This window comes from Erinaceus europaeus, chromosome 19 (assembly GCF_950295315.1).
Source record: "Erinaceus europaeus chromosome 19, mEriEur2.1, whole genome shotgun sequence".
NCBI classification, from domain to species: Eukaryota; Metazoa; Chordata; class Mammalia; order Eulipotyphla; family Erinaceidae; genus Erinaceus; species Erinaceus europaeus.
Window position 1 is genome coordinate 459,707 of NC_080180.1, and position 27,491 is coordinate 487,197.

Genomic DNA, 27,491 nt, shown 5'->3' on the forward strand with positions numbered 1-27,491 from the left:
AACAGGACCAGGGTAACAGGACCAGGGGTAACAGGACCAGGGTAACAGGACCAGGGGCAACAGGACCAGGGCAACAGGACCAGGGTAACAGGACCAGGGGTAACAGGACCAGGGTAACAGGACCAGGGGTAACAGGACCAGGGGTAACAGGACCAGGGTAACAGGACCAGGGGTAACAGGACCAGGGTAACAGGACCAGGGGTAACAGGATCAGGGGTAACAAGACCAGGGTAACAGGACCAGGGGTAACAGGACCAGGGTAACAGGACCAGGGGTAACAGGACCAGGGTAACAGGACCAGGGTAACAGGACCAGGGGTAACAGGACCAGGGGTAACAGGACCAGGGGTAACAGGACCAGGGTAACAGGACCAGGGGCAATAGGATCAGGGGTAACAAGACCAGGGTAACAGGACCAGGGGTAACAGGACCAGGGTAACAGGACCAGGGGTAACAGGACCAGGGTAACAGGACCAGGGGCAACAGGACCAGGGCAACAGGACCAGGGTAACAGGACCAGGGGTAACAGGACCAGGGTAACAGGACCAGGGTAACAGGACCAGGGGTAACAGGACCAGGGGTAACAGGACCAGGGGTAACAGGACCAGGGTAACAGGACCAGGGTAACAGGATCAGGGGTAACAGGACCAGGGTAACAGGACCAGGGTAACAGGACCAGGGGTAACAGGACCAGGGTAACAGGACCAGGGTAACAGGACCAGGGGTAACAGGATCAGGGTAACAGGACCAGGGGTAACAGGACCAGGGTAACAGGACCAGGGGTAACAGGACCAGGGTAACAGGACCAGGGTAACAGGACCAGGGGTAACAGGACCAGGGGTAACAGGACCAGGGTAACAGGACCAGGGGTAACAGGACCAGGGTAACAGGACCAGGGGTAACAGGATCAGGGGTAACAAGACCAGGGTAACAGGACCAGGGGTAACAGGACCAGGGTAACAGGACCAGGGGTAACAGGACCAGGGTAACAGGACCAGGGTAACAGGACCAGGGGTAACAGGACCAGGGGTAACAGGACCAGGGTAACAGGACCAGGGGTAACAGGACCAGGGTAACAGGACCAGGGGCAACAGGACCAGGGCAACAGGACCAGGGTAACAGGACCAGGGGTAACAGGACCAGGGTAACAGGACCAGGGGTAACAGGACCAGGGTAACAGGACCAGGGTAACAGGACCAGGGGTAACAGGACCAGGGTAACAGGACCAGGGGCAACAGGATCAGGGGTAACAAGACCAGGGTAACAGGACCAGGGGTAACAGGACCAGGGTAACAGGACCAGGGGTAACAGGACCAGGGTAACAGGACCAGGGGCAACAGGACCAGGGCAACAGGACCAGGGTAACAGGACCAGGGGTAACAGGACCAGGGGTAACAGGACCAGGGTAACAGGACCAGGGGTAACAGGACCAGGGGTAACAGGACCAGGGGTAACAGGACCAGGGTAACAGGACCAGGGTAACAGGATCAGGGGTAACAGGACCAGGGTAACAGGACCAGGGTAACAGGACCAGGGGTAACAGGACCAGGGTAACAGGACCAGGGTAACAGGACCAGGGGTAACAGGATCAGGGTAACAGGACCAGGGGTAACAGGACCAGGGTAACAGGACCCGGGGTAACAGGACCAGGGTAACAGGACCAGGGGTAACAGGACCAGGGTAACAGGACCAGGGGCAACAGGACCAGGGCAACAGGACCAGGGTAACAGGACCAGGGGTAACAGGACCAGGGGTAACAGGACCAGGGTAACAGGACCAGGGGTAACAGGACCAGGGGTAACAGGACCAGGGTAACAGGACCAGGGTAACAGGACCAGGGTAACAGGATCAGGGGTAACAGGACCAGGGTAACAGGACCAGGGTAACAGGACCAGGGGTAACAGGACCAGGGTAACAGGACCAGGGTAACAGGACCAGGGGTAACAGGATCAGGGTAACAGGACCAGGGGTAACAGGACCAGGGTAACAGGACCAGGGGTAACAGGACCAGGGGTAACAGGACCAGGGGTAACAGGACCAGGGTAACAGGACCAGGGTAACAGGATCAGGGGTAACAGGACCAGGGTAACAGGACCAGGGTAACAGGACCAGGGGTAACAGGACCAGGGGTAACAGGACCAGGGTAACAGGACCAGGGGTAACAGGACCAGGGGTAACAGGACCAGGGGTAACAGGACCAGGGTAACAGGACCAGGGTAACAGGATCAGGGGTAACAGGACCAGGGTAACAGGACCAGGGTAACAGGACCAGGGGTAACAGGACCAGGGTAACAGGACCAGGGTAACAGGATCAGGGGTAACAGGACCAGGGGTAACAGGACCAGGGTAACAGGACCAGGGGTAACAGGACCAGGGTAACAGGACCAGGGGTAACAGGATCAGGGGTAACAAGACCAGGGTAACAGGACCAGGGGTAACAGGACCAGGGTAACAGGACCAGGGGTAACAGGACCAGGGTAACAGGACCAGGGTAACAGGACCAGGGGTAACAGGACCAGGGGTAACAGGACCAGGGTAACAGGACCAGGGGTAACAGGACCAGGGTAACAGGACCAGGGGCAACAGGACCAGGGCAACAGGACCAGGGTAACAGGACCAGGGGTAACAGGACCAGGGTAACAGGACCAGGGGTAACAGGACCAGGGTAACAGGACCAGGGTAACAGGACCAGGGGTAACAGGACCAGGGTAACAGGACCAGGGGCAACAGGATCAGGGGTAACAAGACCAGGGTAACAGGACCAGGGGTAACAGGACCAGGGTAACAGGACCAGGGGTAACAGGACCAGGGTAACAGGACCAGGGGCAACAGGACCAGGGCAACAGGACCAGGGTAACAGGACCAGGGGTAACAGGACCAGGGGTAACAGGACCAGGGTAACAGGACCAGGGGTAACAGGACCAGGGGTAACAGGACAAGGGGTAACAGGACCAGGGTAACAGGACCAGGGTAACAGGATCAGGGGTAACAGGACCAGGGTAACAGGACCAGGGTAACAGGACCAGGGGTAACAGGACCAGGGTAACAGGACCAGGGTAACAGGACCAGGGGTAACAGGATCAGGGTAACAGGACCAGGGGTAACAGGACCAGGGTAACAGGACCAGGGGTAACAGGACCAGGGTAACAGGACCAGGGGTAACAGGACCAGGGTAACAGGACCAGGGGCAACAGGACCAGGGCAACAGGACCAGGGTAACAGGACCAGGGGTAACAGGACCAGGGGTAACAGGACCAGGGTAACAGGACCAGGGGTAACAGGACCAGGGGTAACAGGACAAGGGGTAACAGGACCAGGGTAACAGGACCAGGGTAACAGGATCAGGGGTAACAGGACCAGGGTAACAGGACCAGGGGTAACAGGACCAGGGGTAACAGGACCAGGGTAATAGGACCAGGGTAACAGGACCAGGGGTAACAGGATCAGGGTAACAGGACCAGGGGTAACAGGACCAGGGTAACAGGACCAGGGGTAACAGGACCAGGGGTAACAGGACAAGGTGTAACAGGACCAGGGTAACAGGACCAGGGTAACAGGATCAGGGGTAACAGGACCAGGGTAACAGGACCAGGGTAACAGGACCAGGGGTAACAGGACCAGGGTAACAGGACCAGGGTAACAGGACCAGGGGTAACAGGATCAGGGTAACAGGACCAGGGGTAACAGGACCAGGGTAACAGGACCAGGGGTAACAGGACCAGGGGTAACAGGACAAGGGGTAACAGGACCAGGGTAACAGGACCAGGGTAACAGGATCAGGGGTAACAGGACCAGGGTAACAGGACCAGGGGTAACAGGACCAGGGTAACAGGACCAGGGTAACAGGACCAGGGGTAACAGGATCAGGGTAACAGGACCAGGGGTAACAGGATCAGGGTAACAGGACCAGGGGTAACAGGACCAGGGTAACAGGACCAGGGGTAAGGATGGGGCAGTTGTCTGCAGCGGATCCTGCACTGGTTTCTGTGCTCTGGCCATCTCTTCTTGCCCCCATTCTGCCCTTAGGCTATTCTGCCCTCAGTACCCGGACCCGTGTCCCTCTGTCCCTTGTGTCCCACTGTCCCCTTGTGTCTTTCTGTCCCCCGATGTTCCTTTCCTCCCATGTTCACTGTCCCGTGTCCCACTTCCCCCGTGCTTCTGTCCTCCCATGTTCACTGTCCGTGTGCCAATCCCCCATGTCCCTCTGTGTCCCTCCGTCCCCATATGTCCCACTTACCGCCATCCCCGTCTTCCTTGTCCCCCGTGTCCCACTTCCCCCCGTGTCTCACATCCGTCCATCCCAGTGTCCCACTGTCCCGTGTCCCACTTCCCCCCGTGTCCCCCTGTCCCCCTAACATCGCTCTGTCCCCGTGTCCCACTGTCTTGCCCCCGTCCCCTGCGCTAGGCGAGGACGACCTTTGCTGGGGAGCCAGAGACGACCCGAACTGCCCCTGCGACTCCAGACAACTCTGACCCACACAGTCAACGGCTGCCACCTCTCCAGATCAAAGGACGTCTGGACACTCGACATCAGGCTCAGCCTGACGCTGGGGACTGGCTGCGGACCAGGGCAAACGCGAGGAGCAGGCGACCCGGGTGCAGTGGTCTCCATGCAGCCCGGCGCGTCACAGCCGGGGGCGGGGCTCCGGCGCGACGCAGCGCGGGTCCGGTGCCTATTGGCCGCCGCTCGGCCCCGCCCCTCCTCGCCGCCCCGCCCCTCGCCCCGCCCACACGCAGCAGTCTCGCGATGCCGCCGCGCCGCCGCCCCCCGCGCCCCGCCGCCCGCGCCTCCGCCGGCGCCCTCCGCGTCATCCTGGCGCTGCTGCTGCCCCGGCCCGTGGGTAGGGGGACGCGGACGGGGTCGGAGGGCGGCTGTGGGGCGGACAGGTGGGGCCCTGTGAGCGGTGACTGGGCCCGGAGTTCAAAGGTCAGGGGTCACCGCCCGTCACTCCCCCGGGTCAGGACATAATGCCTCAAGGCTGACGTGTGGCGCCAGGGTGACATCGGCGCCCCAGGAAAGGTCAGGGGTCAGAGGGTACAGTTAGGTCATGGAGGTGGGACTCCCGTGGGGACCCTGACGCCACGACGCCCTCCCCACACCCACGGGACCCTGACGCCACGACGCCCTCCCCTCACCCACGGGACCCTGACGCCACGACGCCCTCCCCACACCCACGGGACCCTGACGCCGTGACGCCCTCCCCTCACCCACGGGACCCTGACGCCGTGACGCCCTCCCCACACCCACGGGACCCTGACGCCGTGACGCCCTCCCCTCACCCACGGGACCCTGACGCCGTGTCGCCCTCCCCACACCCACGGGACCCTGACGCCACGACGCCCTCCCCACACCCACGGGACCCTGACGCCATGACGCCCTCCCCACACCCACGGGACCCTGACGCCATGACGCCCTCCCCTCACCCACGGGACCCTGACGCCACGACGCCCTCCCCTCACCCACGGGGACCCTGACGCCGTGTCGCCCTCCCCACACCCACGGGGACCCTGACGCCACGACGCCCTCCCCACACCCACGGGACCCTGACGCCGTGACGCCCTCCCCACACCCACGGGGACCCTGACGCCGTGACGCCCTCCCCACACCCACGGGACCCTGACGCCATGACGCCCTCCCCACACCCACGGGACCCTGACGCCGTGACGCCCTCCCCACACCCACGGGGACCCTGACGCCGTGACGCCCTCCCCACACCCACGGGACCCTGACGCCGTGACGCCCTCCCCACACCCACGGGACCCTGACGCCGTGACGCCCTCCCCTCACACACGGGACCCTGACGCCGTGACGCCCTCCCCACACCCACGGGACCCTGACGCCGTGACGCCCTCCCCACACCCACGGGACCCTGACGCCGTGACGCCCTCCCCTCACCCACGGGACCCTGACGCCGTGACGCCCTCCCCTCACCCACGGGACCCTGACGCCGTGACGCCCTCCCCTCACACACGGGACCCTGACGCCGTGACGCCCTCCCCTCACCCACGGGACCCTGACGCCGTGACGCCCTCCCCACGCCCCTTCAGTTAATGTGGACGACCTTCTGCTCTGACCAGTGGGCCGCGCTGCCGGGTCAGGCCGGAGGGTGCTCTGGCTCAAGGCCCGGAAGTAGCTGTGGCTTCCGGCTCGAGACCCTGGTCTTCCTGACTCCGAGCCCATGATGCGGCGGGTACCCAGCACCCAGCACCCGGAGGCTCTCCGGCAGGGGTGCGAGTGAGCACTGGCCTCCGTGTGCCAGCAGCTGCTCGCTCGCCCACGGCACACATGCCCATCCCTTCCCGCCACATCCCTGCAGTGGCACTGGCCTCTGCACAGCTGCTCCTCCGGGAGCTGCCCCCTTCACCTTCCCCCAGTCTACAAGGACAGGGACGCCCCGCCATCTTTCTCCTCAGCCTGCGAGGACAGGGACGCCCCGCCATCTTTCTCCTCAGCCTGCAGGGACAGGGACACTCCGCCATCTTTCTCCTCAGTCTGCAAGGACAGGGACACTCCGCCTGTCTTTCTCCTCAGTCTGCAAGGACAGGGACACTCCGCCATCTTTCTCCTCAGTCTGCAAGGACAGGGACACTCCGCCTGTCTTTCTCCTCAGTCTGCAAGGACAGGGACACTCCGCCTGTCTTTCTCCTCAGTCTGCGAGGACAGGGACACTCCGCCATCTTTCTCCTCAGTCTGCAAGGACAGGGACACTCCGCCTGTCTTTCTCCTCAGTCTGCGAGGACAGGGACACTCCGCCATCTTTCTCCTCAGTCTGCAGGGACAGGGACGCCCCGCCTGTCTTTCTCCTCAGTCTGCAAGGACAGGGACACTCCGCCATCTTTCTCCTCAGTCTGCAAGGACAGGGACACTCCGCCTGTCTTTCTCCTCAGTCTGCAGGGACAGGGACACTCCGCCTGTCTTTCTCCTCAGTCTGCAAGGACAGGGACGCCCCGCCTGTCTTTCTCCTCAGTCTGCAAGGACAGGGACACTCCGCCATCTTTCTCCTCAGTCTGCAAGGACAGGGACACTCCGCCTGTCTTTCTCCTCAGTCTGCAAGGACAGGGACGCTCCGCCTGTCTTTCTCCTCAGCCTGCAAGGACAGGGACACCCCATCTGTCTTTCTCCTCAGTCTGCAAGGACAGGGACACTCCGCCGGTCTTTCTCCTCAGTCTGCAAGGACAGGGACACTCCGCCGGTCTTTCTCCTCAGCCTGCAAGGACAGGGACACTCCGCCTGTCTTTCTCCTCAGTCTGCAAGGACAGGGACACTCCGCCTGTCTTTCTCCTCAGTCTGCAAGGACAGGGACGCCCCGCCTGTCTTTCTCCTCAGTCTGCAAGGACAGGGACGCCCTGCCTGTCTTTCTCCTCAGCCTGCAAGGACAGGGACACTCCGCCATCTTTCTCCTCAGTCTGCAAGGACAGGGACACTCCGCCTGTCTTTCTCCTCAGTCTGCAAGGACAGGGACACTCCACCATCTTTCTCCTCAGTCTGCAGGGACAGGGACCTTCCGCCATCTTTCTCCTCAGTCTGCAGGGACAGGGACACTCCGCCTGTCTTTCTCCTCAGTCTGCAGGGACAGGGACGCCCCGCCATCTTTCTCCTCAGTCTGCAAGGACAGGGACGCCCCGCCTGTCTTTCTCCTCAGTCTGCAGGGACAGGGACACTCCGCCATCTTTCTCCTCAGTCTGCAGGGACAGGGACGCCCCGCCTGTCTTTCTCCTCAGTCTGCAAGGACAGGGACACTCTGCCTGTCTTTCTCCTCAGTCTGCAAGGACAGGGACACCCCGCCATCTTTCTCCTCAGTCTGCAAGGACAGGGACGCTCCGCCTGTCTTTTCTCCTCAGTCTGCAAGGACAGGGACGCCCCGCCTGTCTTTCTCCTCAGTCTGCAGGGACAGGGACACTCCGCCATCTTTCTCCTCAGTCTGCAAGGACAGGGACACTCCGCCATCTTTCTCCTCAGTCTGCAAGGACAGGGACACTCCGCCTGTCTTTCTCCTCAGTCTGCAGGGACAGGGACACTCCGCCTGTCTTTCTCCTCAGTCTGCAGGGACAGGGACGCTCCGCCTGTCTTTCTCCTCAGTCTGCAAGGACAGGGACACTCCGCCTGTCTTTCTCCTCAGTCTGCAAGGACAGGGACACTCCACCATCTTTCTCCTCAGTCTGCAGGGACAGGGACCTTCCGCCATCTTTCTCCTCAGTCTGCAGGGACAGGGACACTCCGCCTGTCTTTCTCCTCAGTCTGCAGGGACAGGGACGCCCCGCCATCTTTCTCCTCAGTCTGCAAGGACAGGGACACTCCGCCTGTCTTTCTCCTCAGTCTGCAAGGACAGGGACACTCCGCCTGTCTTTCTCCTCAGTCTGAAAGGACAGGGACACTCCACCATCTTTCTCCTCAGTCTGCAGGGACAGGGACCTTCCGCCATCTTTCTCCTCAGTCTGCAGGGACAGGGACACTCCGCCTGTCTTTCTCCTCAGTCTGCAAGGACAGGGACGCCCTGCCTGTCTTTCTCCTCAGTCTGCAAGGACAGGGACACTCCACCATCTTTCTCCTCAGTCTGCAGGGACAGGGACCTTCCGCCATCTTTCTCCTCAGTCTGCAGGGACAGGGACGCCCCGCCTGTCTTTCTCCTCAGTCTGCAAGGACAGGGACACTCCGCCATCTTTCTCCCCAGTCTGCAGGGACAGGGACACTCCGCCATCTTTCTCCCCAGTCTGCAGGGACAGGGACGCCCCGCCTGTCTTTCTCCTCAGTCTGCAGGGACAGGGACACTCCGCCTGTCTTTCTCCCCAGTCTGCAGGGACAGGGACACTCCGCCATCTTTCTCCCCAGTCTGCAGGGACAGGGACACTCCGCCTGTCTTTCTCCCCAGTCTGCAGGGACAGGGACGCCCCGCCTGTCTTTCTCCTCAGTCTGCAGGGACAGGGACACTCCGCCTGTCTTTCTCCCCAGTCTGCAGGGACAGGGACACTCCGCCATCTTTCTCCCCAGTCTGCAGGGACAGGGACACTCCGCCATCTTTCTCCCCAGTCTGCAGGGACAGGGACGCCCCGCCTGTCTTTCTCCTCAGACGTGTGCGGCCCACCGCTGCAGTTTGAAAGCATGCGGCTCAGGGGCGCCCCGAAAGCCCGCTACAGCCACAGGGAGAGGGTCGAGTACGAGTGTCGCCCGGGCTACCAGCACCTGCTCAATTTCTCCCTGACCACGAGCTGCAGCAACGGCAGCTGGCACCCGCTCGATGAAGCCTGTGTCCGTAAGTGACGGGGCCTGTCGGCCTCTCTTCCCCGCTGTCCTTCTTTTTATGCGCTGGTGGCTCGAGTTCTCAATGCACGGCCAGCAATTCCTCCCGAGAATCTTGGTTTTCCGAGGAATTCATCTCTTCAGACTTGGAGACCATCCTAGAAGTGTTTCCGGCTTGTGTCCCGGGGGACGGCCAGGCTCAGCCTCGCCTTGCAATCTTTAGATAAAGGGCAAGAGCCGCAAGTGGAGGTGTGCGAGGCCGGGGACCTATCCCTGTCTAAATGCTTTGGAGCTGTTAGTAGAAGAAAAACAACTCTGAGACTTTTCTTTTAGGGAAATCCTGTCCATCCCCCAAACTTGAAAATGGTGAGGTGCTAGCGCCAAACAAGACCTTCTGGTTTGAGGATGAAGCTCACTTTTCCTGTGACGAAGGGTAAGTGCCCCATAGAGGAGACCAGGTGACTGTCGCGCATCTCGCCTCTGTTTCCTTCCCCGTCAGGCGCTCCCGCGGACTTGCTTTGGGCGTTGTGTTCCAGGTGGTGTGTTGCAGCCGTAGCCCAGCAGCCAGTAGCTTCATGCGGAGATGAGGCAGCAGACAATTTAAAATGAGGGGGTCGGGCGGTGGCGCAGCGGGTTAAGTGCAGGTGGTGCAAAGCGCAAGGACCGGCGTAAGGATCCCGGTTCGATCCCCCAGCTCCCCACCTGCAGGGGAGTCGCTTCACAGGCGGTGAAGCAGGTCTGCAGGTGTCTGTCTTTCTCTCCCCCTCTCTGTCTTTCCCCTCCTCTCTGCATTTCTCTCTATCCTAGCCAACAACGACATCAACGACAACAACAATAACCACAAGAAGGTTTCAATAACAAGGGCTACAAAGTGGGGGGAGGCCTCCAGGAGCAGTGGATTCACGGTGCAGGCACTGAGCCCCAGCAGTAACCCTGGAGGCAAAAAAGAAAAAAAATGAAGTGACTGTGGCAGTTTGAGTTTGGTCATAAACATCCCACTGATCAAATTCAAAACCAAATGTTCAAGTGACACTTGCAGAAATGGTTGTTGCTGAAGTCGCCCAGTGTCTTGCTGGCCTGCCAGCTGTGCCCTCCTGCACGGCGAGTGGCGCCGAGTCTCCAGCTCCATCAGAAGTCGCCATTCTGTACAAGTGTGTGTTCTTCCTTCAAGCCCAAGTTTGCTTTACTTCCTCTGATGTGAAGGCCTGTCACCAGGGGCACAGACCCTGTGACGACTGTCTCGTCTGCGTGTCCTGGCCTCTTACTCTAGCCTGTCCTTGTCTCTGGGAGCCCGTCTGCTTAGTGGCTGTTTGTCTGGCAGTAGTGCCCCCCCCCCCATCTCCGTTTGCATGGAAGGTCTCCTCCCATCACCGGCAGCTTGTTTCTGTCTCAGGACATCAACACAGAGTCTGCTCGGGTCGCGTGCTTTATCGGGTCCGCCAGTCGCGTCTCGGAGCTCTGGACGCGTGGAGACTCGCGGCGTGCTGGGGCCGGGCCTTCGTGGCTCTGCTGTTGTCTCCTGACGGCCTGCAAGGGGCCTTCTCTGCCCTTTGCTTCCAGCCTGCGGTTTTCTTTCGTGTCTAGCTCGGCTGTGTCGGGAAACGTTTAGGCTCCCTTCCTGTTCCCTCTAATGTGACTGCTGTGGTTACCACGGGGCTACACGTCACCCACTTACAGCTCTCTGCTTTGCTTTCTGTGCACACGAGCAACTGAGAAGTACCTGCCCTTCACGGCTCTGTCCCCAGCTCTGTGGGCGCTGATGTCAGTCCTGCCCGACACTGGTGATCGCAGTACTGGCTTCTGTAGGCACAGTTCTGCTTACCCCCTTAATCAGACTCATCTGCAGTTGGAAAGGAACCAAAAGCAGCAGGAGCGCGAGGACTTTGGGCTCCCGCCTCCGCCTCCTGTCCTGTCCCTTCCGGGATCATTTTCTGCGGTGAGGCCACCTCCCTCTGGCTCCCCCAGCGTTTACACTGGGGACATCCTCATTTCTCTCTGTGTGGACATTTCTGTGACGTGTGGTAGCCAGAGGCTTGAGCCCAGCATGTTCGGGACAATGTCTGCTTCACCGGAGCTGACTTTTCTTGACTTGCCCAGACTTTCACAAGTTCTTTGAGCATCTGTGCGATGTTTGTTTCTGTTGTGTTTTACTAGTGAGGTTTTCAAAGACTGCTTTTTGTTGGCTTCTCTTTTTCTTTTCATGGGCCCAACACTGTTCTTTCTGTTTCTGCCTTCGTCTTTGTGAAGCAGCGGGCATGGACGCCTCTGATTTCAGATTTACCCATTGCCTCCGGCCTTGATGTCTGTTACGCTTTTTATTATGATGGGAAGCCTGTGGTGAAACTTACCCTGTGATTTCAGGTTAAAATGCAAACAACAAATCCTTCTAACCATTTACCCACATGCAAGTATTTCTATGAACCCTAGACTTTATTAACTGGCTCTTGGCCTTCGCCTTTTTATTTGCCTGTGTGTGTTCAAATGCAGAATTTATTTATTGGATTAAATTGTAGATTTACTTGGCATTTTCTTAAAGGCAGGACTTTCAAGGTACTTCTCCTGAATGCCAATGTACCACAAAAGCCAACAAGCATGAAATCATCTCCGAGGGGATCGTGGTAACAGGCAGAGACTGTAACTTTCTCTTTTCTTATTCAGGTATCACTTAATTGGACCCAAAATAATATTTTGTAAACATACTGGAAACAATGTTGGCTGGAGTGATAAGTACCCACATTGTCAAAGTAAGTAAATTAACTCCTGTTGAGAGTAGCGGTGTCCTGTTTGAATTGACAAAGCATCCAAAGGCTTGCAGAATCATTTTTAATAATACGAGTTTGGGCATTCTTGAACATTTTAAAATAACCTCCTAAAGGAAGACTTGAGCTTTCCTGTGCTTCAGGTCACACATTGTTTATTCTGTGTACATTTCTGCTAGATACTTACAGTGATAAACATGAAAACAGACATTTTGGTATCCTATTAACCCGTGACTAAAGAAATGTATTCAGAAATTACTATCCTTTTTTTCACTGTCAGTAATTTTTTTTCATGATTCTACTGAGGAAACGCTTATTTGGGGACTTGTCACACAATTATGGTTCCACAGCTCCCCGGAACAAGCTTGGGCGCTCCGCCCACCCAGCACCCTGGACCCTAACCTGCTCCCTCCTCCCACCCACTACATCCCCACCCCCACCCCAACCCCTGTCTCCTTGTGTCCCTGGGTCTGTTGAGAGAGACCACAGTGAGTGATGTCAGTTCTTACATTTTTCCTCTTTTTATTTATTAAAGCTTTCCTGTGTGAGAATTTTCTTTTTGATCACAAGAACATTATCTCATTTACTTGTCAGTATTCTGGGGCAAAATTAGCATGACCTTGCAGATAAAACACAAGAATCTAAGAAAATGAGTCTTGTTCTGAAAGTTATTCCTACTTTACCAGTTTGAATTTGTTGAAACACTGTGCACAGTAGGTTTGAGTGTGTAAGGTGCACGGCGGGTTTGGGCGTGTAATGAGCACAGCAGGTATGAGCCTGTAATGATGCTTAAGGGCAGGGGAGGGAGAGCCCAGGAGGGGGAGGGAGAGCCGGGGAGGGGGAGCCCAGGAGGGGGAGGGAGAGCCAGGGAGGGGGAGGGGGAGCTGGGGAGGGGGAGCCGGGAAGGGGAGGGAGAGCCCTGGAGGGGAGGGGGAGCCCGGGAGGGGGAGCTGGGAAGGGGGAGGGGGAGCCCGGGAGGGGGAGGGGGAGCCAGGAAGGGGGAGGGGGAGGGGGCCAGGAAGGGGGAGGGGGAGCCCAGGAGGGAGGGGCAGGGCCCAAGATGCAGTCCTTGCTCTGAATAATGCTTCTCGTTACTTACTTCCCCTTTTTCTTTCATTTCCACATTTCCCTCCCTCTCTAAGAGATGTACTGCAAGCCTCCCGCAAGCATAAAGAACGGAAGATTCAGTGAGAGTCACAGGGACGCGTTTGGATACAGTGAGCTTGTCACGTACAGCTGTGACCCGTCACAGGGGCCTGAGGAGTACTCACTCGTAGGAGAGAGCAGACTCGTATGCTCTGCGGACGGACAGTGGAGTAGCGAGCCTCCTGAGTGCAAAGGTGACCGGCCTCTTGTCTCCCCTCCTTTCCGTGTGCCCTGGGACCAGCCCGTTAGACTTACCTGAAGGAACAGAAGTCAGATGCTCCTTCATCTGCCAGGAAGCTGTTATCTGGCCACTTCAATGCAAGCTAAAAGCAGTTCTGGCGGGCGCCGCGAGGTAGCGCAGCCAGTTAAGCGCACGTGGCTCAAAGTGCAAGGACCTGTGTAAGGATCCCAGTTCGAGCCCCCAGCTCCCCACCTGCAGGGGAGTCGCTTCACAGGCGGTGAAGCAGGTCTGCAGGTGTCTCTCTTTCTCTCGCCCTCTCTGTCTTCCCCTCCTCTCTCCATTTCTCTTGGTCCTTTCCAACAACAACGACAGCAATAACAATAATAATAACAACAACGATAAACAACAAGGGCAACAAAAGGGAAAAAATAGCCTTCAGGAGCTGTGGCTTCTCAGTGAGGCACCAAGTGCCAGCAGTAACCCTGGAGGCAGGAAAAATAAAGCAGTCCTGGCACTACAGAGGCTGTCACAGGGGAGGTGTAGGCACCGAACTCCATGCTGGGCTTTACCCTTGTACCTCATAGCCTCGGGACCACGGTGAGATCACTGCCCTCCAAGCACTTCTGAGCAGCAGAGCAGCCTGGCTGGAGAGTGTGCCCTGCTCTGCCACGGGTATGACCCAGGTCTGAGCCTGGCCCTGCCACCTCAAGGCAGCTGCGGTGCCGTGGCCTCTTTCCCTCTCTCTGTCTAGTAGTTGTAACTGGAGTTCCACCCTTTCCAGTCTTGTCTTAACACTTTATCTGAGGGGCTGGTGCCTCACAGTACAGATGCGGACATGGGCCCCTCTCCCAGAACAGGCGTGTGCAAAGCACTCTCAGCCGCGCCCACTCGTACTCTCGTGCTAAACAGCTGGCGTGTTGTAGCAAACTACTGCATATGTGTGTTACTAGAAGGGTTTTTTCTCAAGAGATTCTAAAAAAATACAACATGGGTTCTTTTTAAAAATATTCTATTCATGGGAGTCGGGTGGTAGCGCAGCGGGTGAAGCGCACGTGGCACAAAGCACAAGGACCGGCATAAGGATCCTGGTTCAAGCCCCCGGCTCCCCACCTGCAGGGGAGTCGCTTCACAGGCGGTGAAGCAGGTCTGCAGGTGTCTGTCTTTCTCTCCTCCTCTCTGTCTTCCCCTCCTCTCTCCATTTCTCTCTGTCCTATCTAACAACGATGACATCAACAATAATAATAACTACAACAAGAGAAAACCAGGGCAACAAAAACAGAAAAATAAATATATATAAATATTTTTTAATTCTATTCATTATTTACTGGGTAGAAACAGAGAGTAAGGGGGAAGTGGAGGTACGGGAAGAGAAAGACACCTGCAGGTGGGGACGGGGGGCTTGGGACCAGGACCTTGATCCCAGCTCCTCGCACACTGTAATAACATGTGCACTCAACTGGCCCCTAAAAATAATGAAAACGTGTCTTGTATCACAAGACATTAGAGTTCTGGCGCAGATACAAGGACACCGAAACACTAGCCCTCTCACAGTAAGGATGATCAGCTCTGGGCAAAAAATACTTAGGAATCAATGTTTAAGTCCCTGGAAACTGAACAGAGCAGGAAGGGGTTTGACTCCTGAGCAAAAGAACCTGTGAGCAAGCAGAAGCTCCAGGCAGGGCGCTCGTTCTAACAGCTTCTGAGAACTGAACTCAGACTATGTCATTCACTAAACCAAATGAACATACACATCTACACAAAGACAATATAAGAAATCCCAAGACCTTTGAAATTTTTGGAGAATCCTTCTAACTAACTCATTTGTCAAAGAGGAAGTTGCACAAGAAATCAGAAAGTATTATCTTGACTTGGATAATAACTAAAATATCAATTCATGAGGTATAATAAGAATGTTAATTCGAAAGAACTTTGGAGCATGAAACGTTTGTTAGAAAAAAAAATGAAAATCTGAAATTAAAAAACAGGAGTAAATTAAACTCGTCGTGGCTCAGAATGAGAGAATAGTAATGGGAGTCACTGAAACTGCAGAAGGCAGAAGGCAGGGTAGAGAAATCAGCACGACTGTCGCGGGCTAGACCACCCTGAGCACGCCCAGTCTCGTCTGAGAGATCAGTGAGACAAGCGCCGAACGTTTACAGAGAGTCGGCAGCGTGAAGGAGACGGGTGCAGCCAGGCTGAGAGGAGACGCGCTGCAGCAGGTGTCACCGTGAGAAAAGGCTACAGTTACAAGACAGTTGTCATTGCCGACTCAGACACAAAGTATCACATAGTCCCAGTCCTATATGTGTTGATACTGGGTTGCTAGAAAAGTCATGTTAGATACTTCTGGTTTTCTGATAGAATGTCTTTAGTTTTAAAAGTTCCCTGTTACATAAAAGATTTCAAGTTTAGAAAGAAAGGAATAATAATAACGACGACAACAACAACTGTGGTCACATTGGAATAAGCCCATGAATTCAGGGCCTTTCCAGAGTAAAGATGAGTGCAGCTTTTCCCTCGAGACTGTGAGTGTCGGGGCCGGGTGGTGGTGCTCCTGATTAAGCGCTCACATTACAGTGAGCAAAGACGCGGGTTCAAGCCCCCGCCCCCCACCTGCAGAGGGAAAGCTTCACAAGTGGTGAAGCAGGGCTGCAGGTCTCTCTCGCTCTCTCTCTCCTCCCTTCTCAATTTCTCTCTGTCTCTATCCAATAATAAAGTAAAAATTTTAAAAAGACTATGAGTGTCTGGGGGCCAGGCATGGAGCACCTGGTGGAACACTCACATTACCATGCTCAAGGATCCGGGTTCAAGCCCCTCCTGGTCTCCACCTGCAGGGAGCAAGCTTTCCACGCAGTAAAATAGTGTTGTGGGTGTCTGTCACCACTTCTCTCTGTCTATCCAGAAGAAATAAAAATAAATTTTAAAACGAGACAATAAACAACATCCGTAGGTGGAAACACCGGGCCATGATGCCAGTTCACCTGGTTTGGGCCCCGCCCTGCCGTGTGCTCTGGCTGCCCAGGCCGAGCCCCGTCCACAACAGGGTTTCTGTCACACGGGGGCTTTGCCTGCTCTCTCCGCCAGTCGCTTGTGTCTGAGAGAGCCAGCACAGCAGTGACTACGGAGAGACAGTCACTGTAGACTCTGCCTCTTCTGGGGGACGCTGGGCAGCACAGGAGAAGAAAGGAACTACCTCTGGAGTCCTCTGCGTGAGAAATGAGACCGGGGGCCGAGGGGCGGGTCTGCAGACTCCTCACAGTCCTTTCCCCGAGTTGCAGTCGGCAGGCTCCCTCTTCACCTCTCGGCTCCCCGGGACATCACTACTGAGAACCTTATCTTTGCTGGCCCGTGTTCGCCCAGCTGCCCGCTAATTCTTCCATCTCCTCCCTTTGCAGTGATCACATGTGAACACCCGGAACTTGAAAATGGAAGCTCTGTGCTAAGCGCAGGGAAGCTGAACTACCAGGCGGTGGTCAAGTTTGAGTGCGACCTGGGTTTTCACCTCCGGGGCAGCGACCTGGCCTTCTGTGGGGCCAATAGCACATGGGAGCCCGGGATCCCCACCTGCGTCACAAGTATGAGAGCGCCTCTCCCTTCTGCCCTCGTCTCCCGGTGTCTTCACTGCCCTGAGTGAAGCGCTGCTGAGAAAGGGGACCCTCTGGCTGTGACTCTGCAGCGCGGGGGCCGCCTGGGCTGTCTCCAGATCCCTGTCTCTGCTACAAGGGCCTGGGTGGAGCAGGGTGGGGGCACGTAGGAGCTGTGGACTCGCAGAGAGAGAAAGAGAGAAGTTCCGTGTTTTACCTCCTCCTCCTTTAGCAGTGACGGGAGAAGGAGACCGGAGCACCATCCTGTGTGTTTGTCCTGCATGTGAGAGCACTCCTCATGGCACGTGTAGTGTGAGGTCGTGCGTCTGTCTGCAGGCCCTGCTCCGGCTCAGGGTGCTGGGCTACTCCGGGACCCCCAGAGCCCCCATCCCGCACTCCTCAGGTCCAGCTATAGGGCACCCACTCCAGAGCTTGGTCGTCACAGGGACGCTAAGATGGTTTGCCCTCGTCCACAGATAGAAGCAGTCAGCTACCTGGGCAGGTGACCTTAGCACCTGAAGTGCTTGCTCATCGTTGGAATGATTCCCTCCCAGGTGAGGGCACTTCCCTCAGCTCTGGGGCCAGCAATGAGGCCTCAGAGGTCACTCCTGTGACTTCTCATCAGTCAGGCTGTGAGGGCGATGGGGAGACGTGGCTTCTGACATGTGGCGCGTTTTCAGTCGTCTGCTTTGTTCTTTTATTCTTTTTAACAGTGCTCTGACCCCCGGCTCCCCACCTGCAGGGGATGTTGCTTCACAGGTGGTGAAGCAGGTCTGCAGGTGTCTGTCTTTCTCCCCCACCTCTGTCTTCCCCTCCTCTCTCCATTTCTCTCTGTCCTATCCAACAATGACAACAGCAATAATAACTACAACAATAAAACATCAAGGGCAACAAAAGAGAATAAATAAATTTTTTTAAAAAAAAGAAAGGGACTTTGGCAGGTTGAGTGGTGGTGCCCCTGATTAAGCGCACATGGAACAAGTGCAAGGACCTGCTCAAGGATCCAGGTTTGAGCCCCTGGCTCTCCACCTGCAGGTAGGATGCACAGTGGTGAAGCAGGTCTGCAGGTGTCTGTCTTTCTCTCACCTTCTGTCTCCCCTCCTCTTTCCATTTCTCTCTGTCCTGTCCAACAACAACAGCAGCAATGACAACAGCAATAATAATGACAACAAGGGCAACAATAAGGGCCACAAAATGGGGGAAAATGGCCTCCAGGAGCAGTGGACTCGTAGTGCAGGCACCGAGCCCCAGCAAAACCATGGAGGCAAAAAAAATACATACTAAAAAAAAGGAAAACAACCCCCAAATTAATGCAGCCCACAGTTTTCTAATTGGAATTAAAATCAGTCCCTCGTTTCTACTGATGATCTCTACAAACTGACTGAGGTTTCCTTCTCCAGACCCCAGCTCTGCTTCGAACACCACTTCCCAGGCCATCGGTCCAGTTTCCAGACAGCCAGGTTGGTGCCTCTCATCTGTCTTCCTTCCTTGTTGGGAGGGAGCTCTCCTGGGGTCCCTCCTCATTAGCATCAGTCAGTGTGCTCGCATGTCTGTTCACACCTGTTAACGCCTCTGCTCATTTTCCCATTAGCTTTCTGAACTATTTTTCTTAGAGGTATGTGAGCTCGTTGTAGGCGAGCGCCTTTTTAATATGGAGTAAAGTTTCCTGTCTTGTAAAAGTCGTTTTTCTGAGAAAGGGAAACACAAGGTGAAGCTTGGACTAGATAAGGCCAAGAGGGCGGAGGGAGTTGAGGGTGTGGGGACCCTGCAGGGGGAGGAGCAGAAATGCAGCGGGTGGTGGGGTGCGGACACCTTCTCGGCAGGAAGATGGCGTGCCCTGCGGCACTGACTACCCTGCAGTCACTCCCCCAAAAGATTCAGGAGCCTTTCTCCTGTGGCAGCAAGTGTCTTGAGTCATGAAGCCTGGATAAGAAGAACAAAAGCAGCGATGTCAGCCCGTTTGAAGATTGTTTTTACACAACACTATTAGACCGAGATTGTTGTCTGTAGTCTTTAGTTAAATAAGTAATGTACAAGTTAAATTTTTAAAAATTGAAAGGGAAACAGAAAAAATTGCTCTTTCTAGTTTGTTACCTAAGTATTAGCTGTTACATTTTTTAAATTATCTTTATTTATTTATTGGCTAGAGACAGAAATTGAGAGGGTATGGGAGATGGGGAAAGGGACAGAGGGACACCTGCAGACCTGCTTCACCACTTGTGGGGTGAAGGTGGGAATTGGGGGCTCAAACCCGCTCCTTGCACTTTGTAACCTGTGCACTCAACCAGGTGTGCCACCACCCGGTCCCTCTGCTACAGTCTTTAATATTTAGCAGAGTCTGGGCACAGGAGCTCTTACTCGGATTCAGGTCCGAGAGACGGGCTGGGATGAGAGCTGGAGCCAGAGCGTTTCCTGGGGTTCTTCACTAGAGCTGCGTGTCTGGCTCGGCCCACCGCCAGCTGCACATGTGACCATGCGTGGGGCCGGGCTCTGCGTTTTCCTTTTTGCCTCCAGGGTTATCACTGGGGCTCGATGCCTGAACTACAAATCCACTGCTCCAGGCAGCCAGGTCTTTTTTCCTTTTTTTTTTTTTTTTTCAGATTTATTTATTCCCTTTTGTTGCCCCCTTTTTTTTTAATTGTTGTTGTTCTTGATGTCATTGTTGTTGGATAGGAGAGAGAAATGGAGAGAGGAGGGGAAGACAGAGGGGGGAGAGACAGACAGACACCTGCAGACCTGCTTCACCACTTGTGAAGGGACTCCCCTGCAGGTGGGGAGCCGGGGATCCTTTTGCTGGTCCTTGCGCTTTGCGCCTCCTGCGCTTAATCCGCTGCGCTACCGCCCGGCACCCTAGGCTTTATTCTTAGCCAAAGTGTCTGCTGCTGACCCTGGTCTCCTTAGCTGCGCTCCACCCCCCACCCCCCATGTCTGGGGCTGGTGCTGCAGACTCACCCCCCTCTTACCAGCCATGTGGACATGAGCCGCCGTATCCCCGGCTGGGCTGAGCCCCCCACCCACACACCCCCTGCTACCCCCGGCACCCTTTGCTGGAGGAGTTGCTTCTGCCTAGCAGATATATAGGACCTCTTCAAAAGAGAAATCAGTTCATTTTAGGGACAGGGAGGAGTGACGCACCACTTCACTCTGATCTGTGTGGTCAGGGCACTCGGCCTGAGGCATAAAGTTTCAGGTAAAGGATTAATCTCCTTCCTCTAGTCAGTCAGACTTGAAGCTTTGAGCTCACTCACTCCACAGCACTGTATGTGCCAGAGTGACTGTCCGGTTCTCTGCCCAAGCCCCCACAAATTTTTAAAAATAGCCAACACTTATAGTGCACTCCTAAAACTAAGCAACAGCTAATCTGTGGTAATCTCCCCTTTCAGCCATCCCTTGTAAACTCCCTGTGGTTGAGAACGGCAGAGCCCTTCCAGCCCCCGCCGCAGAGCAGTATTATGAGCCCAGAGCCACACTGCAGTTGGAGTGCTCTCCCGGCTACTCCCTCAGGGGCCAGAGCACTGTCTCCTGTCAAGACAATGGCACCTGGAAGCCCGAGTTACCAACCTGTATTAAAGGTATGGAGGCTGTCTTGCTGCCTTGACCTTCTATCATTTCTGCTCTTTTTTGTTGCTCTGATAGACCCATAGCTCAAGACAGGACAGACACTGCCAATGTGATGGCACGTCTGCCGAGTGCCTCTGGTAAACCCGTAGCGCGAGACAGGACGGACGCTGTGATGGCGCGTCTTTATTGCTCTGATAGACCCATAGCGCGAGACAGGACAGACTCTGTGATGGTGCGTCTTTATGGCTCTGATAGACCCATAGCGCGAGACAGGACAGACTCTGTGATGGCGCATCTTTATTGCTCTGATAGACCTATAGTGCGAGACAGGACGGACGCTGTGATGGCGCATCTTTATTGCTCTGATAGACCCATAGCGCGAGACAGGACAGACTCTGTGATGGCGCGTCTTTATTGCTCTGATTGACCCATAGTGCGAGACAGGACGGACTCTGTAATGGCGCATCTTTATTGCTCTGATTGACCCATAGTGCGAGACAGGACGGACTCTGTGATGGCGCATCTTTATTGCTCTGATAGACCCATAGCACGAGACAGGACAGACTTTGTTCTTCTTAGCCTCTCGGCTGTTGTGGTGCTGGGCTGCTTTCAGCTTGCCCTGTCACGGAGGGTGTGCAACTCAAGCAAACCCAGGTCCCACGTGTTACAAAGAAGGTTGATGAGCCCTGCTCCCCACCTGCAGGGTGGGTGTTTCATGAGTGAAGCAGGGCTGCAGGTGTCTTATCTCCTCTCAATTTCTCTCTGTCCTGTCAAAAAAAAAATAGAGGAAAAATGGCAGTGTGTTTATAGTGCCGGCGCCAAACCACAGTGATGGTAACCCTGATGGCAATTAAAAATATATAGATAAATAAATAAATAGTTTATTTATTAGTGAGAGAGAGAGAGAGAGAGAGCATGCATGAGAGAGTCAGGGCTCAGACTTGAGGCCTCATGCTCTTAGCTCCAGTCCTTCAGCCACTGTGCTACCTCTCGGGTCACTCAGTTATCAGCAGACGTGTGCCCGTCCCGCCCGCCCAGTGCTTCAGGGAGCTGAGGGGAGTGCCCGCCTGATGTGGCAGCTGAGCGGCTCTCAGCTCCTGGGCCTGGGCCCTGCACAGCCTCCGAGCTCAGATGGAGCCGTGAGGGTGGGCAGCAGCTGGGCTCTGGGACGGACGCAGTCACGGAGCCTCCGCGGTGTCTGTCCTATCTGTGGGTCTGTCTGTGTCTGTGCCGTGGCAGTCCCCTGGACAGGGCTGAGCACGGCATCTTGTGAGTAATGAGACTCTGAGCCGCTTCAGTCTCTGAGAGAAGAGACTGATCGTCCCTGTGAGAAGAGAGGAAGGCCCATGAGAAACTGGTTATGAAGGGAGAAGCTGCAGGCTTTATCACACATCTGATTCCTTGTGTCTTGTTTTGTTTTGTTTTTCAAGTTCTGTGTTTCAGTTCTCTAGATTCCACAAGTGAAGCAGACTAGAAGTCAACTATCTCCAGGATTCCGTGAGACTGTGGTGGCTCTCACTGAGAGGGAGGGTGGGTGCAGAATCTCGCTGGTTGGTGTGGCGTGCAGTAGGCCCTGTAGCCTTACAGTCCTGCCACCCGTTGATCACAAATAAAAAATATCGTGACAGTAAATTCTTCACAGAGCTCTCATGGAGCTTGATGTTAAGTTACTTCTTATCGTCAGTTCTAGGGAAAGCTGACAGCAGAACCCCCATAGCTCTATTGCTGTGATAAGCAGGTCTGAATGTGCTCGTAGGCTAAAAGAAAAAAAAAATGTCTCGATATATCAAGAGTCAAGAAAGACCTGAGCTATGTTACTGGGTACTGTGCACTCTTGTTTCTTAAAAAGACGTGTTGGTGGGAGTCGGGCTGTAGCACAGTGGGTTAAGCACAGGTGGCGCAAAGCACAAGGACCGGCATAAGGACCCCAGTTCGAGCCCCCGGCTCCCCACCTGCAGGGGAGTCGCTTCACAGGCAGTAAAGCAGGTCTGTAGGTGTCTATCTTTCTCGCCTCTCTGTCTCCCCTCCTCTCTCCATTTCTCTCTGTCCTATCCAACAACAACAACTACTACTACAACAATAAAAAAAAAAACCCAACAAGGGCAACAAAAGGGAAAATAAATAAATTAATGAATTAAAAAGTCATGTTGGCTTTGCCACGCTGAGCGTTGCTGTGAGTTAGCTTCTAGAGCTTCCCTTGCCCCACAAAGCTCAGTGAGATTCCACTGGCACTATGCTGGTACACTTCTAGGCTAAAGGGCGGGACTGGGGGAGAGTGTTGGCAGCTGCCTGTCATGGGGAGATGAGAAACTGGCCCGTGTTCCAGTAGCTGTCCTGTGAAATGCTGATCCCTCAATACCAATGATAAAAACTAGGAGCAGATCCCCAAGTGCAGACTTGCCAAGTTCAGATGATCTGTGTACTCTTCATTTTGAAGCAATACTGATCTTTTCATAAACAGACTCAGAGTTAAGTCTCTGATTTCGCAGTGTAAGCCTCGTAAACTGACCACATTTCCCTTTTCCAGTGTCTGAGCCAACGCCGTCCCCAGCAGCCACCCCAGCCACTGAGGCCACCGCTCTGGCTTCCCGTCCACCAGGTCCAGCGACTCAGCATCTTCCCTCTTTGTTAAGAACCTTGTGGGGCACTGGGAGACCTGGACTGCGGTTTGTAGGCTGTCATCAGCTACTCGTACAGACATACACGTTTGTCGGTTTCCAAACCAGTAGATTGGTCTCCCTCCCCCTCTGGCCACCGGGGTGTAGACCGTGACTTTGCCGATACCACGTCTGACACCTTTTTCATTCAGATAGAGCCAGGACCAGAGCAGGGGAGACCCCACAGTGCCAGGGCTTCTGTGGTGCCCACGGTTCCCTGTGGTGCCAGGCCAAGACCCTGGGCTTCATGCCAAGCGAAGCCAGAACACACCCAGTGGGTGTCTTGGGCCAGTCGCACTTGGGCCTCAGCGGTTCCCGTCTTATCTCTGTGGCATTTTTCTTAACCCGGTTCTTGGTACCTTCACAACGAGTCCACTGCTCCAGCAGCCGTTTTCTTTTCTTTCTTTTTTTTTTTTTTTTTTGGGGGGGGGGGGACAGGACAGAAGGAAATTGAGAGGGGAGGGGGAGAGAGAAAGACACCTGCAGACCTGCTTCACCATTTGTGAAGCAATCCCCCCTGTAGGTGGGGAGCCGGGGGCTTGAACCAGGATTCTTGTGCTTTTTGCAATGTACACTTAACTCGGTGCACCACCAGCACCCCCCTGCATTTTTCTTAACCAGAGTGTCTGCTGCTGCCCCTGGTCTCCAGAGCTGCACCCCCCCCATGTCTGGGGCTGGTGGTACAGACTCACCCCCTCTTACCAGCCATGTGGACGTGAGCTGTTGCCGTGGTGTCCCCAGCTGTGCTGATGGCTCTGCGAGGAGTCAGGGTCCCAGAGGGGCTCACTGTGACTCGAGGAGCTGGCCCCCCCCACCCCCACGCCCCCTCCTGCCCCGGCACCATTTGCTGAAGAAGCTTATTCCCAAAAGTTGTGAAGTACCCCTTAAAAAGATAGACAGGTTGCTAGAGGTGTGCGTGAGCGTGTTTATGTGCGTGTGTGTGTCTGTATGTATTCAATGTAGGAGGGAAACGCAGGTCCCGGAGATGTGTCCTGTGCATCTGATGTCTGGTGTAGCCCCTGCACGGCCCCTGCCCCAGTGTCGAGTGTGTTCCCAGCCCTCAGGGTCCCTCAGGTCCCAGGCGATCAGGTCTCTGTTCCTCTGGGCCGTCCACTCTGCCAGTTCTAGGTCTGGGTTTTGTTCCTGGGCTGCTGCGGTAGGCTTCAACATTTGTCTTGGTTCTCAGAGATTTTCTATTTCTCACTGTTGTTGACTTTTTGGGAGCTTATTATAAATGCTGAGTATTAATTCCTTACCAGACACACGGTTTACAGATGTTCTGGGACTTTTCTACTTTCCAGCCGTCCAGTGTATATACCCCATAGTTGAAAACGGAAGGCCCGTCACTCCCATTGAGAAGTTTTATGACTACAGAGCTACGGTGCAGATAGAGTGCTACGAGGGCTTCTACCTCAGTGGCGAGAGCACCATCACCTGCGGAGCTGACAGCATCTGGGAGCCCGAGTTACCAGCCTGTGTCAAAGGTCAGGGAGTGTCTGCCTTCCTCTGCTCTCTGGCCTGGGTTAAAGGTCAGGGAGTGTCTGCCTTCCTCTGTTTTCTGGCCTGGGTTAAAGGTCAGGGAGTGTCTGCCTTCCTCTGCTCTCTGGCCTGGGTTAAAGGTCAGGGAGTGTCTGCCTTCCTCTGCTCTCTGGCCTGGGTTAAAGGTCAGGGAGTGTCTGCCTTCGTCTGTTTTGTTAGTCCCACTGGCATGTGGTCTACGAAAAGATGAGGATGCCATCTCAGTCACTCTGTTTTGTTTTCCATCAGGGTTGTCTCTGGGACTTCCCACCGCACGAGGTCACTGCTCCTGGTGGGTTTTGTTGTTTGAAGATGTAGAGTGAGAGCCAGAGAGAGCACAGGCAGCAAAGCACATTCACTCCTCCACTTGGGAGGCTCCGTGCAGGCTCCCACACTCTGACCAGGCCTTGCTCAGGGCAGAGTGCACTCTGCTCAGTGAGCTCTCTCTCGGCCCCTCTGCTTTGTATTTCTGGTTTTTATTTTTTTATAAGTATTTATTTATTCCCGTTTGTTGCCCTTTTTGTTTGTATAGTTGTAATTATTATTGACATCGTTGTTGTTGGATAGGACAGAGAGAAATGGAGAGAAGAGGGGAAGACAGAGAGGGGAAGAGAAAGACAGACACCTGCAGACCTGCTTCACCGCCTGTGAAGCGACTCCCCTGCAGGTGGGGAGCCGGGGGCTCGAACCGGGATCCTTCCGCCGGTCCTTGTGCTTCTGCCACATGCACTTAACCCGCTGCGCTACCGCCGGGCTCCCTAGTATTTCTTTCTTTGATACATGGAATTCTGCCACAGTGGTTGAGTCAGCTTCATATTTTAGCATATTGTGTACAACACACAGCTGTGCTGGTTTCCGTTGCTTCACTTTGGGGAAGAGAAAGGAACAGCAGCCCTTTGCTGAGGAGGGCTGGAGTGGCGTAGAGTGGCGGCCCGATGGGGGAGCCCTAACCCGTCACTGACTCTCTGCTGTCCTCCTGCAGTGCCGATTGCTCCCAGCCCTGCACCGCCAGCCAGGAGACTCACAGGTACAGTGCTATTTCTCAGGCTCCAGATCCCTCTCCAGAGGTCACCGGTAGCTCCCCGTGCCCTCAGCCTCTGTCACTCCACTGCACTTGGCCCCTTAGGGGGTGTGTGCTTGCTTTTGCCTCCAGTGTCATCTCTGGGCTCCGTGCCTGCACCATGACACCACTGTTCCTGCAGGCCATCCTCCAGGATACGACAGAGAGAAAGAGAGATACCTGCAGACCAGCTTCACCAAGTATGAAGCGACTCCCTGCATGTAGGGAGCCAGAGTCTGATCCAGTCAAACTGGATTCTCATGTGGGTCCTACTGCTCAGTACCGTGTGCGTTAACCTGGCCGCCACTGCCCGGCCCCCAGCACCTTACGGTTTTGACTCTTAACCTCAGACAGAGAGTGATGAAGAGACACCACACATCACTCCAGTTGTCATGGGATCTCCCAGATGTTGTGTACCATTCTCTCTCTCTCTCTCTCTCCCTCTAGCCTTTATTGCTAATCTGAAACCACTTTTGAAGTAAGTTTGTCTCCTTCAAACCTGACTGACAGCTTAGCAGGATAACATCTTGGGTGGAGATCTTTTTCATTCAGAAATTTGAGTATATCCAGCTACCCTTTCTAACCCTTAGGGCTTCCGTTGAGAAATTGAGTGACTGCTTCTCTCTCAAAACACCTATTGGGGGCTGGGCGGTAGCGCAGTGGGTTAAGCGCAGGTGGCGCAAAGCACAAGGATGGGCATAAGGATCCCGGTTTGAACCCCGGCTCCCCACCTGCAGGGGAGTCGCTTCCCAGGCGGTGAAGCAGGTCTGCAGGTGTCTATCTTTCTCTCCCCCTCTCTGTCTTCCCCTCCTCTCTCCATTTCTCTCTGTCCTATCCAACAACGACGACAACAACAATAATAACTACAACAATAAGACAACAAGGGCAACAAAAGGGAATAAATAAATAAAATAAATATTAAAAAAACACCTATTGGCTTGTAAAATAAGGTTACCTAAAAAACAGAGTAAGCGCTGTATAATTCAAATAAAGAGGTGAGTGTGATTCATAGCACACACGCAGTCTTAACGTAAACTGCTAGGCTGTCTCCCTGGCCCTCCTGCGCAACATTTCTCAACCCTTCTGTACGTCCTTGATGATAGACTCGGTGTACTTTTAAATCCCACTCATACGCTTAACATTCTAATATCTACTTTAGTCAGTGAGTTGCTGTGATTTGCAGGGCTGTGAGGTCACAGGGTGGAGTCCCACACCAGTCTCCCCCCAGAGCACTGTCCCTGCTCCAGCAATGGCCACAGTCCTCACAGGGTCTTAAGACACTTTGGCTATTGCTTCATTTCCCTTTACAAGTTCACGTGTTTCGGTTCTATATTGCACACAGGAGCAAACCCACAGGAGCAAACCCACCTGGTATTGTCTTTTACCCTGTCACCTGCTTAGATCACTAAGCATAATCACCTTCGGTTTCAGCCACTTTGACCCTAAGGACACAGTCCCCTCTCTTTTGACTGCAGAGTATTGTTCCGTGGAGTATATATCCTACAGGTGGGGAGTGGGAGCTTGAACCCAGGTCCTCCATGCTATGCTCTGTGCACCACTGCTTGGCCCTCTCATGGGACTTTCAAACACTTTTTTTTTTTCCTCCTCCAGGGTTATTGCTGGGCTCAGTGCCTGCACCATGAATCCACCGATCCTGGAGGCCATTTTTCCCCCCTTTTGTTGCCCTTGTTGTAGCTTCGTTGTGGTTATTTTTATTGCCCTTGTTGACGCAATTCGTTGTTGGATAGGACAGAGAGAAATGGAGAGAGGAGGGGAAGACAGAGAAGG

General features: G+C 54.9%; 1 protein-coding gene across 1 annotated transcript; it reads left to right on the forward strand.

The window, feature by feature from the left end:
• Positions 1–4,746: 4,746 nt before the first annotated feature.
• LOC132534577 (membrane cofactor protein-like) lies at positions 4,747–26,614 on the forward strand. Its single transcript, XM_060178316.1, has 12 exons — positions 4,747–4,840; positions 9,068–9,250; positions 9,571–9,670; positions 11,896–11,981; positions 13,139–13,336; positions 16,719–16,898; positions 17,384–17,461; positions 18,308–18,367; positions 20,291–20,479; positions 22,996–23,067; positions 24,427–24,609; positions 25,626–26,614. Exons 1-12 carry the CDS (start codon positions 4,747–4,749, stop codon positions 25,826–25,828), a joined length of 1,626 nt encoding a protein of 541 aa, XP_060034299.1. The 3' UTR covers positions 25,829–26,614.
• Positions 26,615–27,491: the final 877 nt, after the last annotated feature.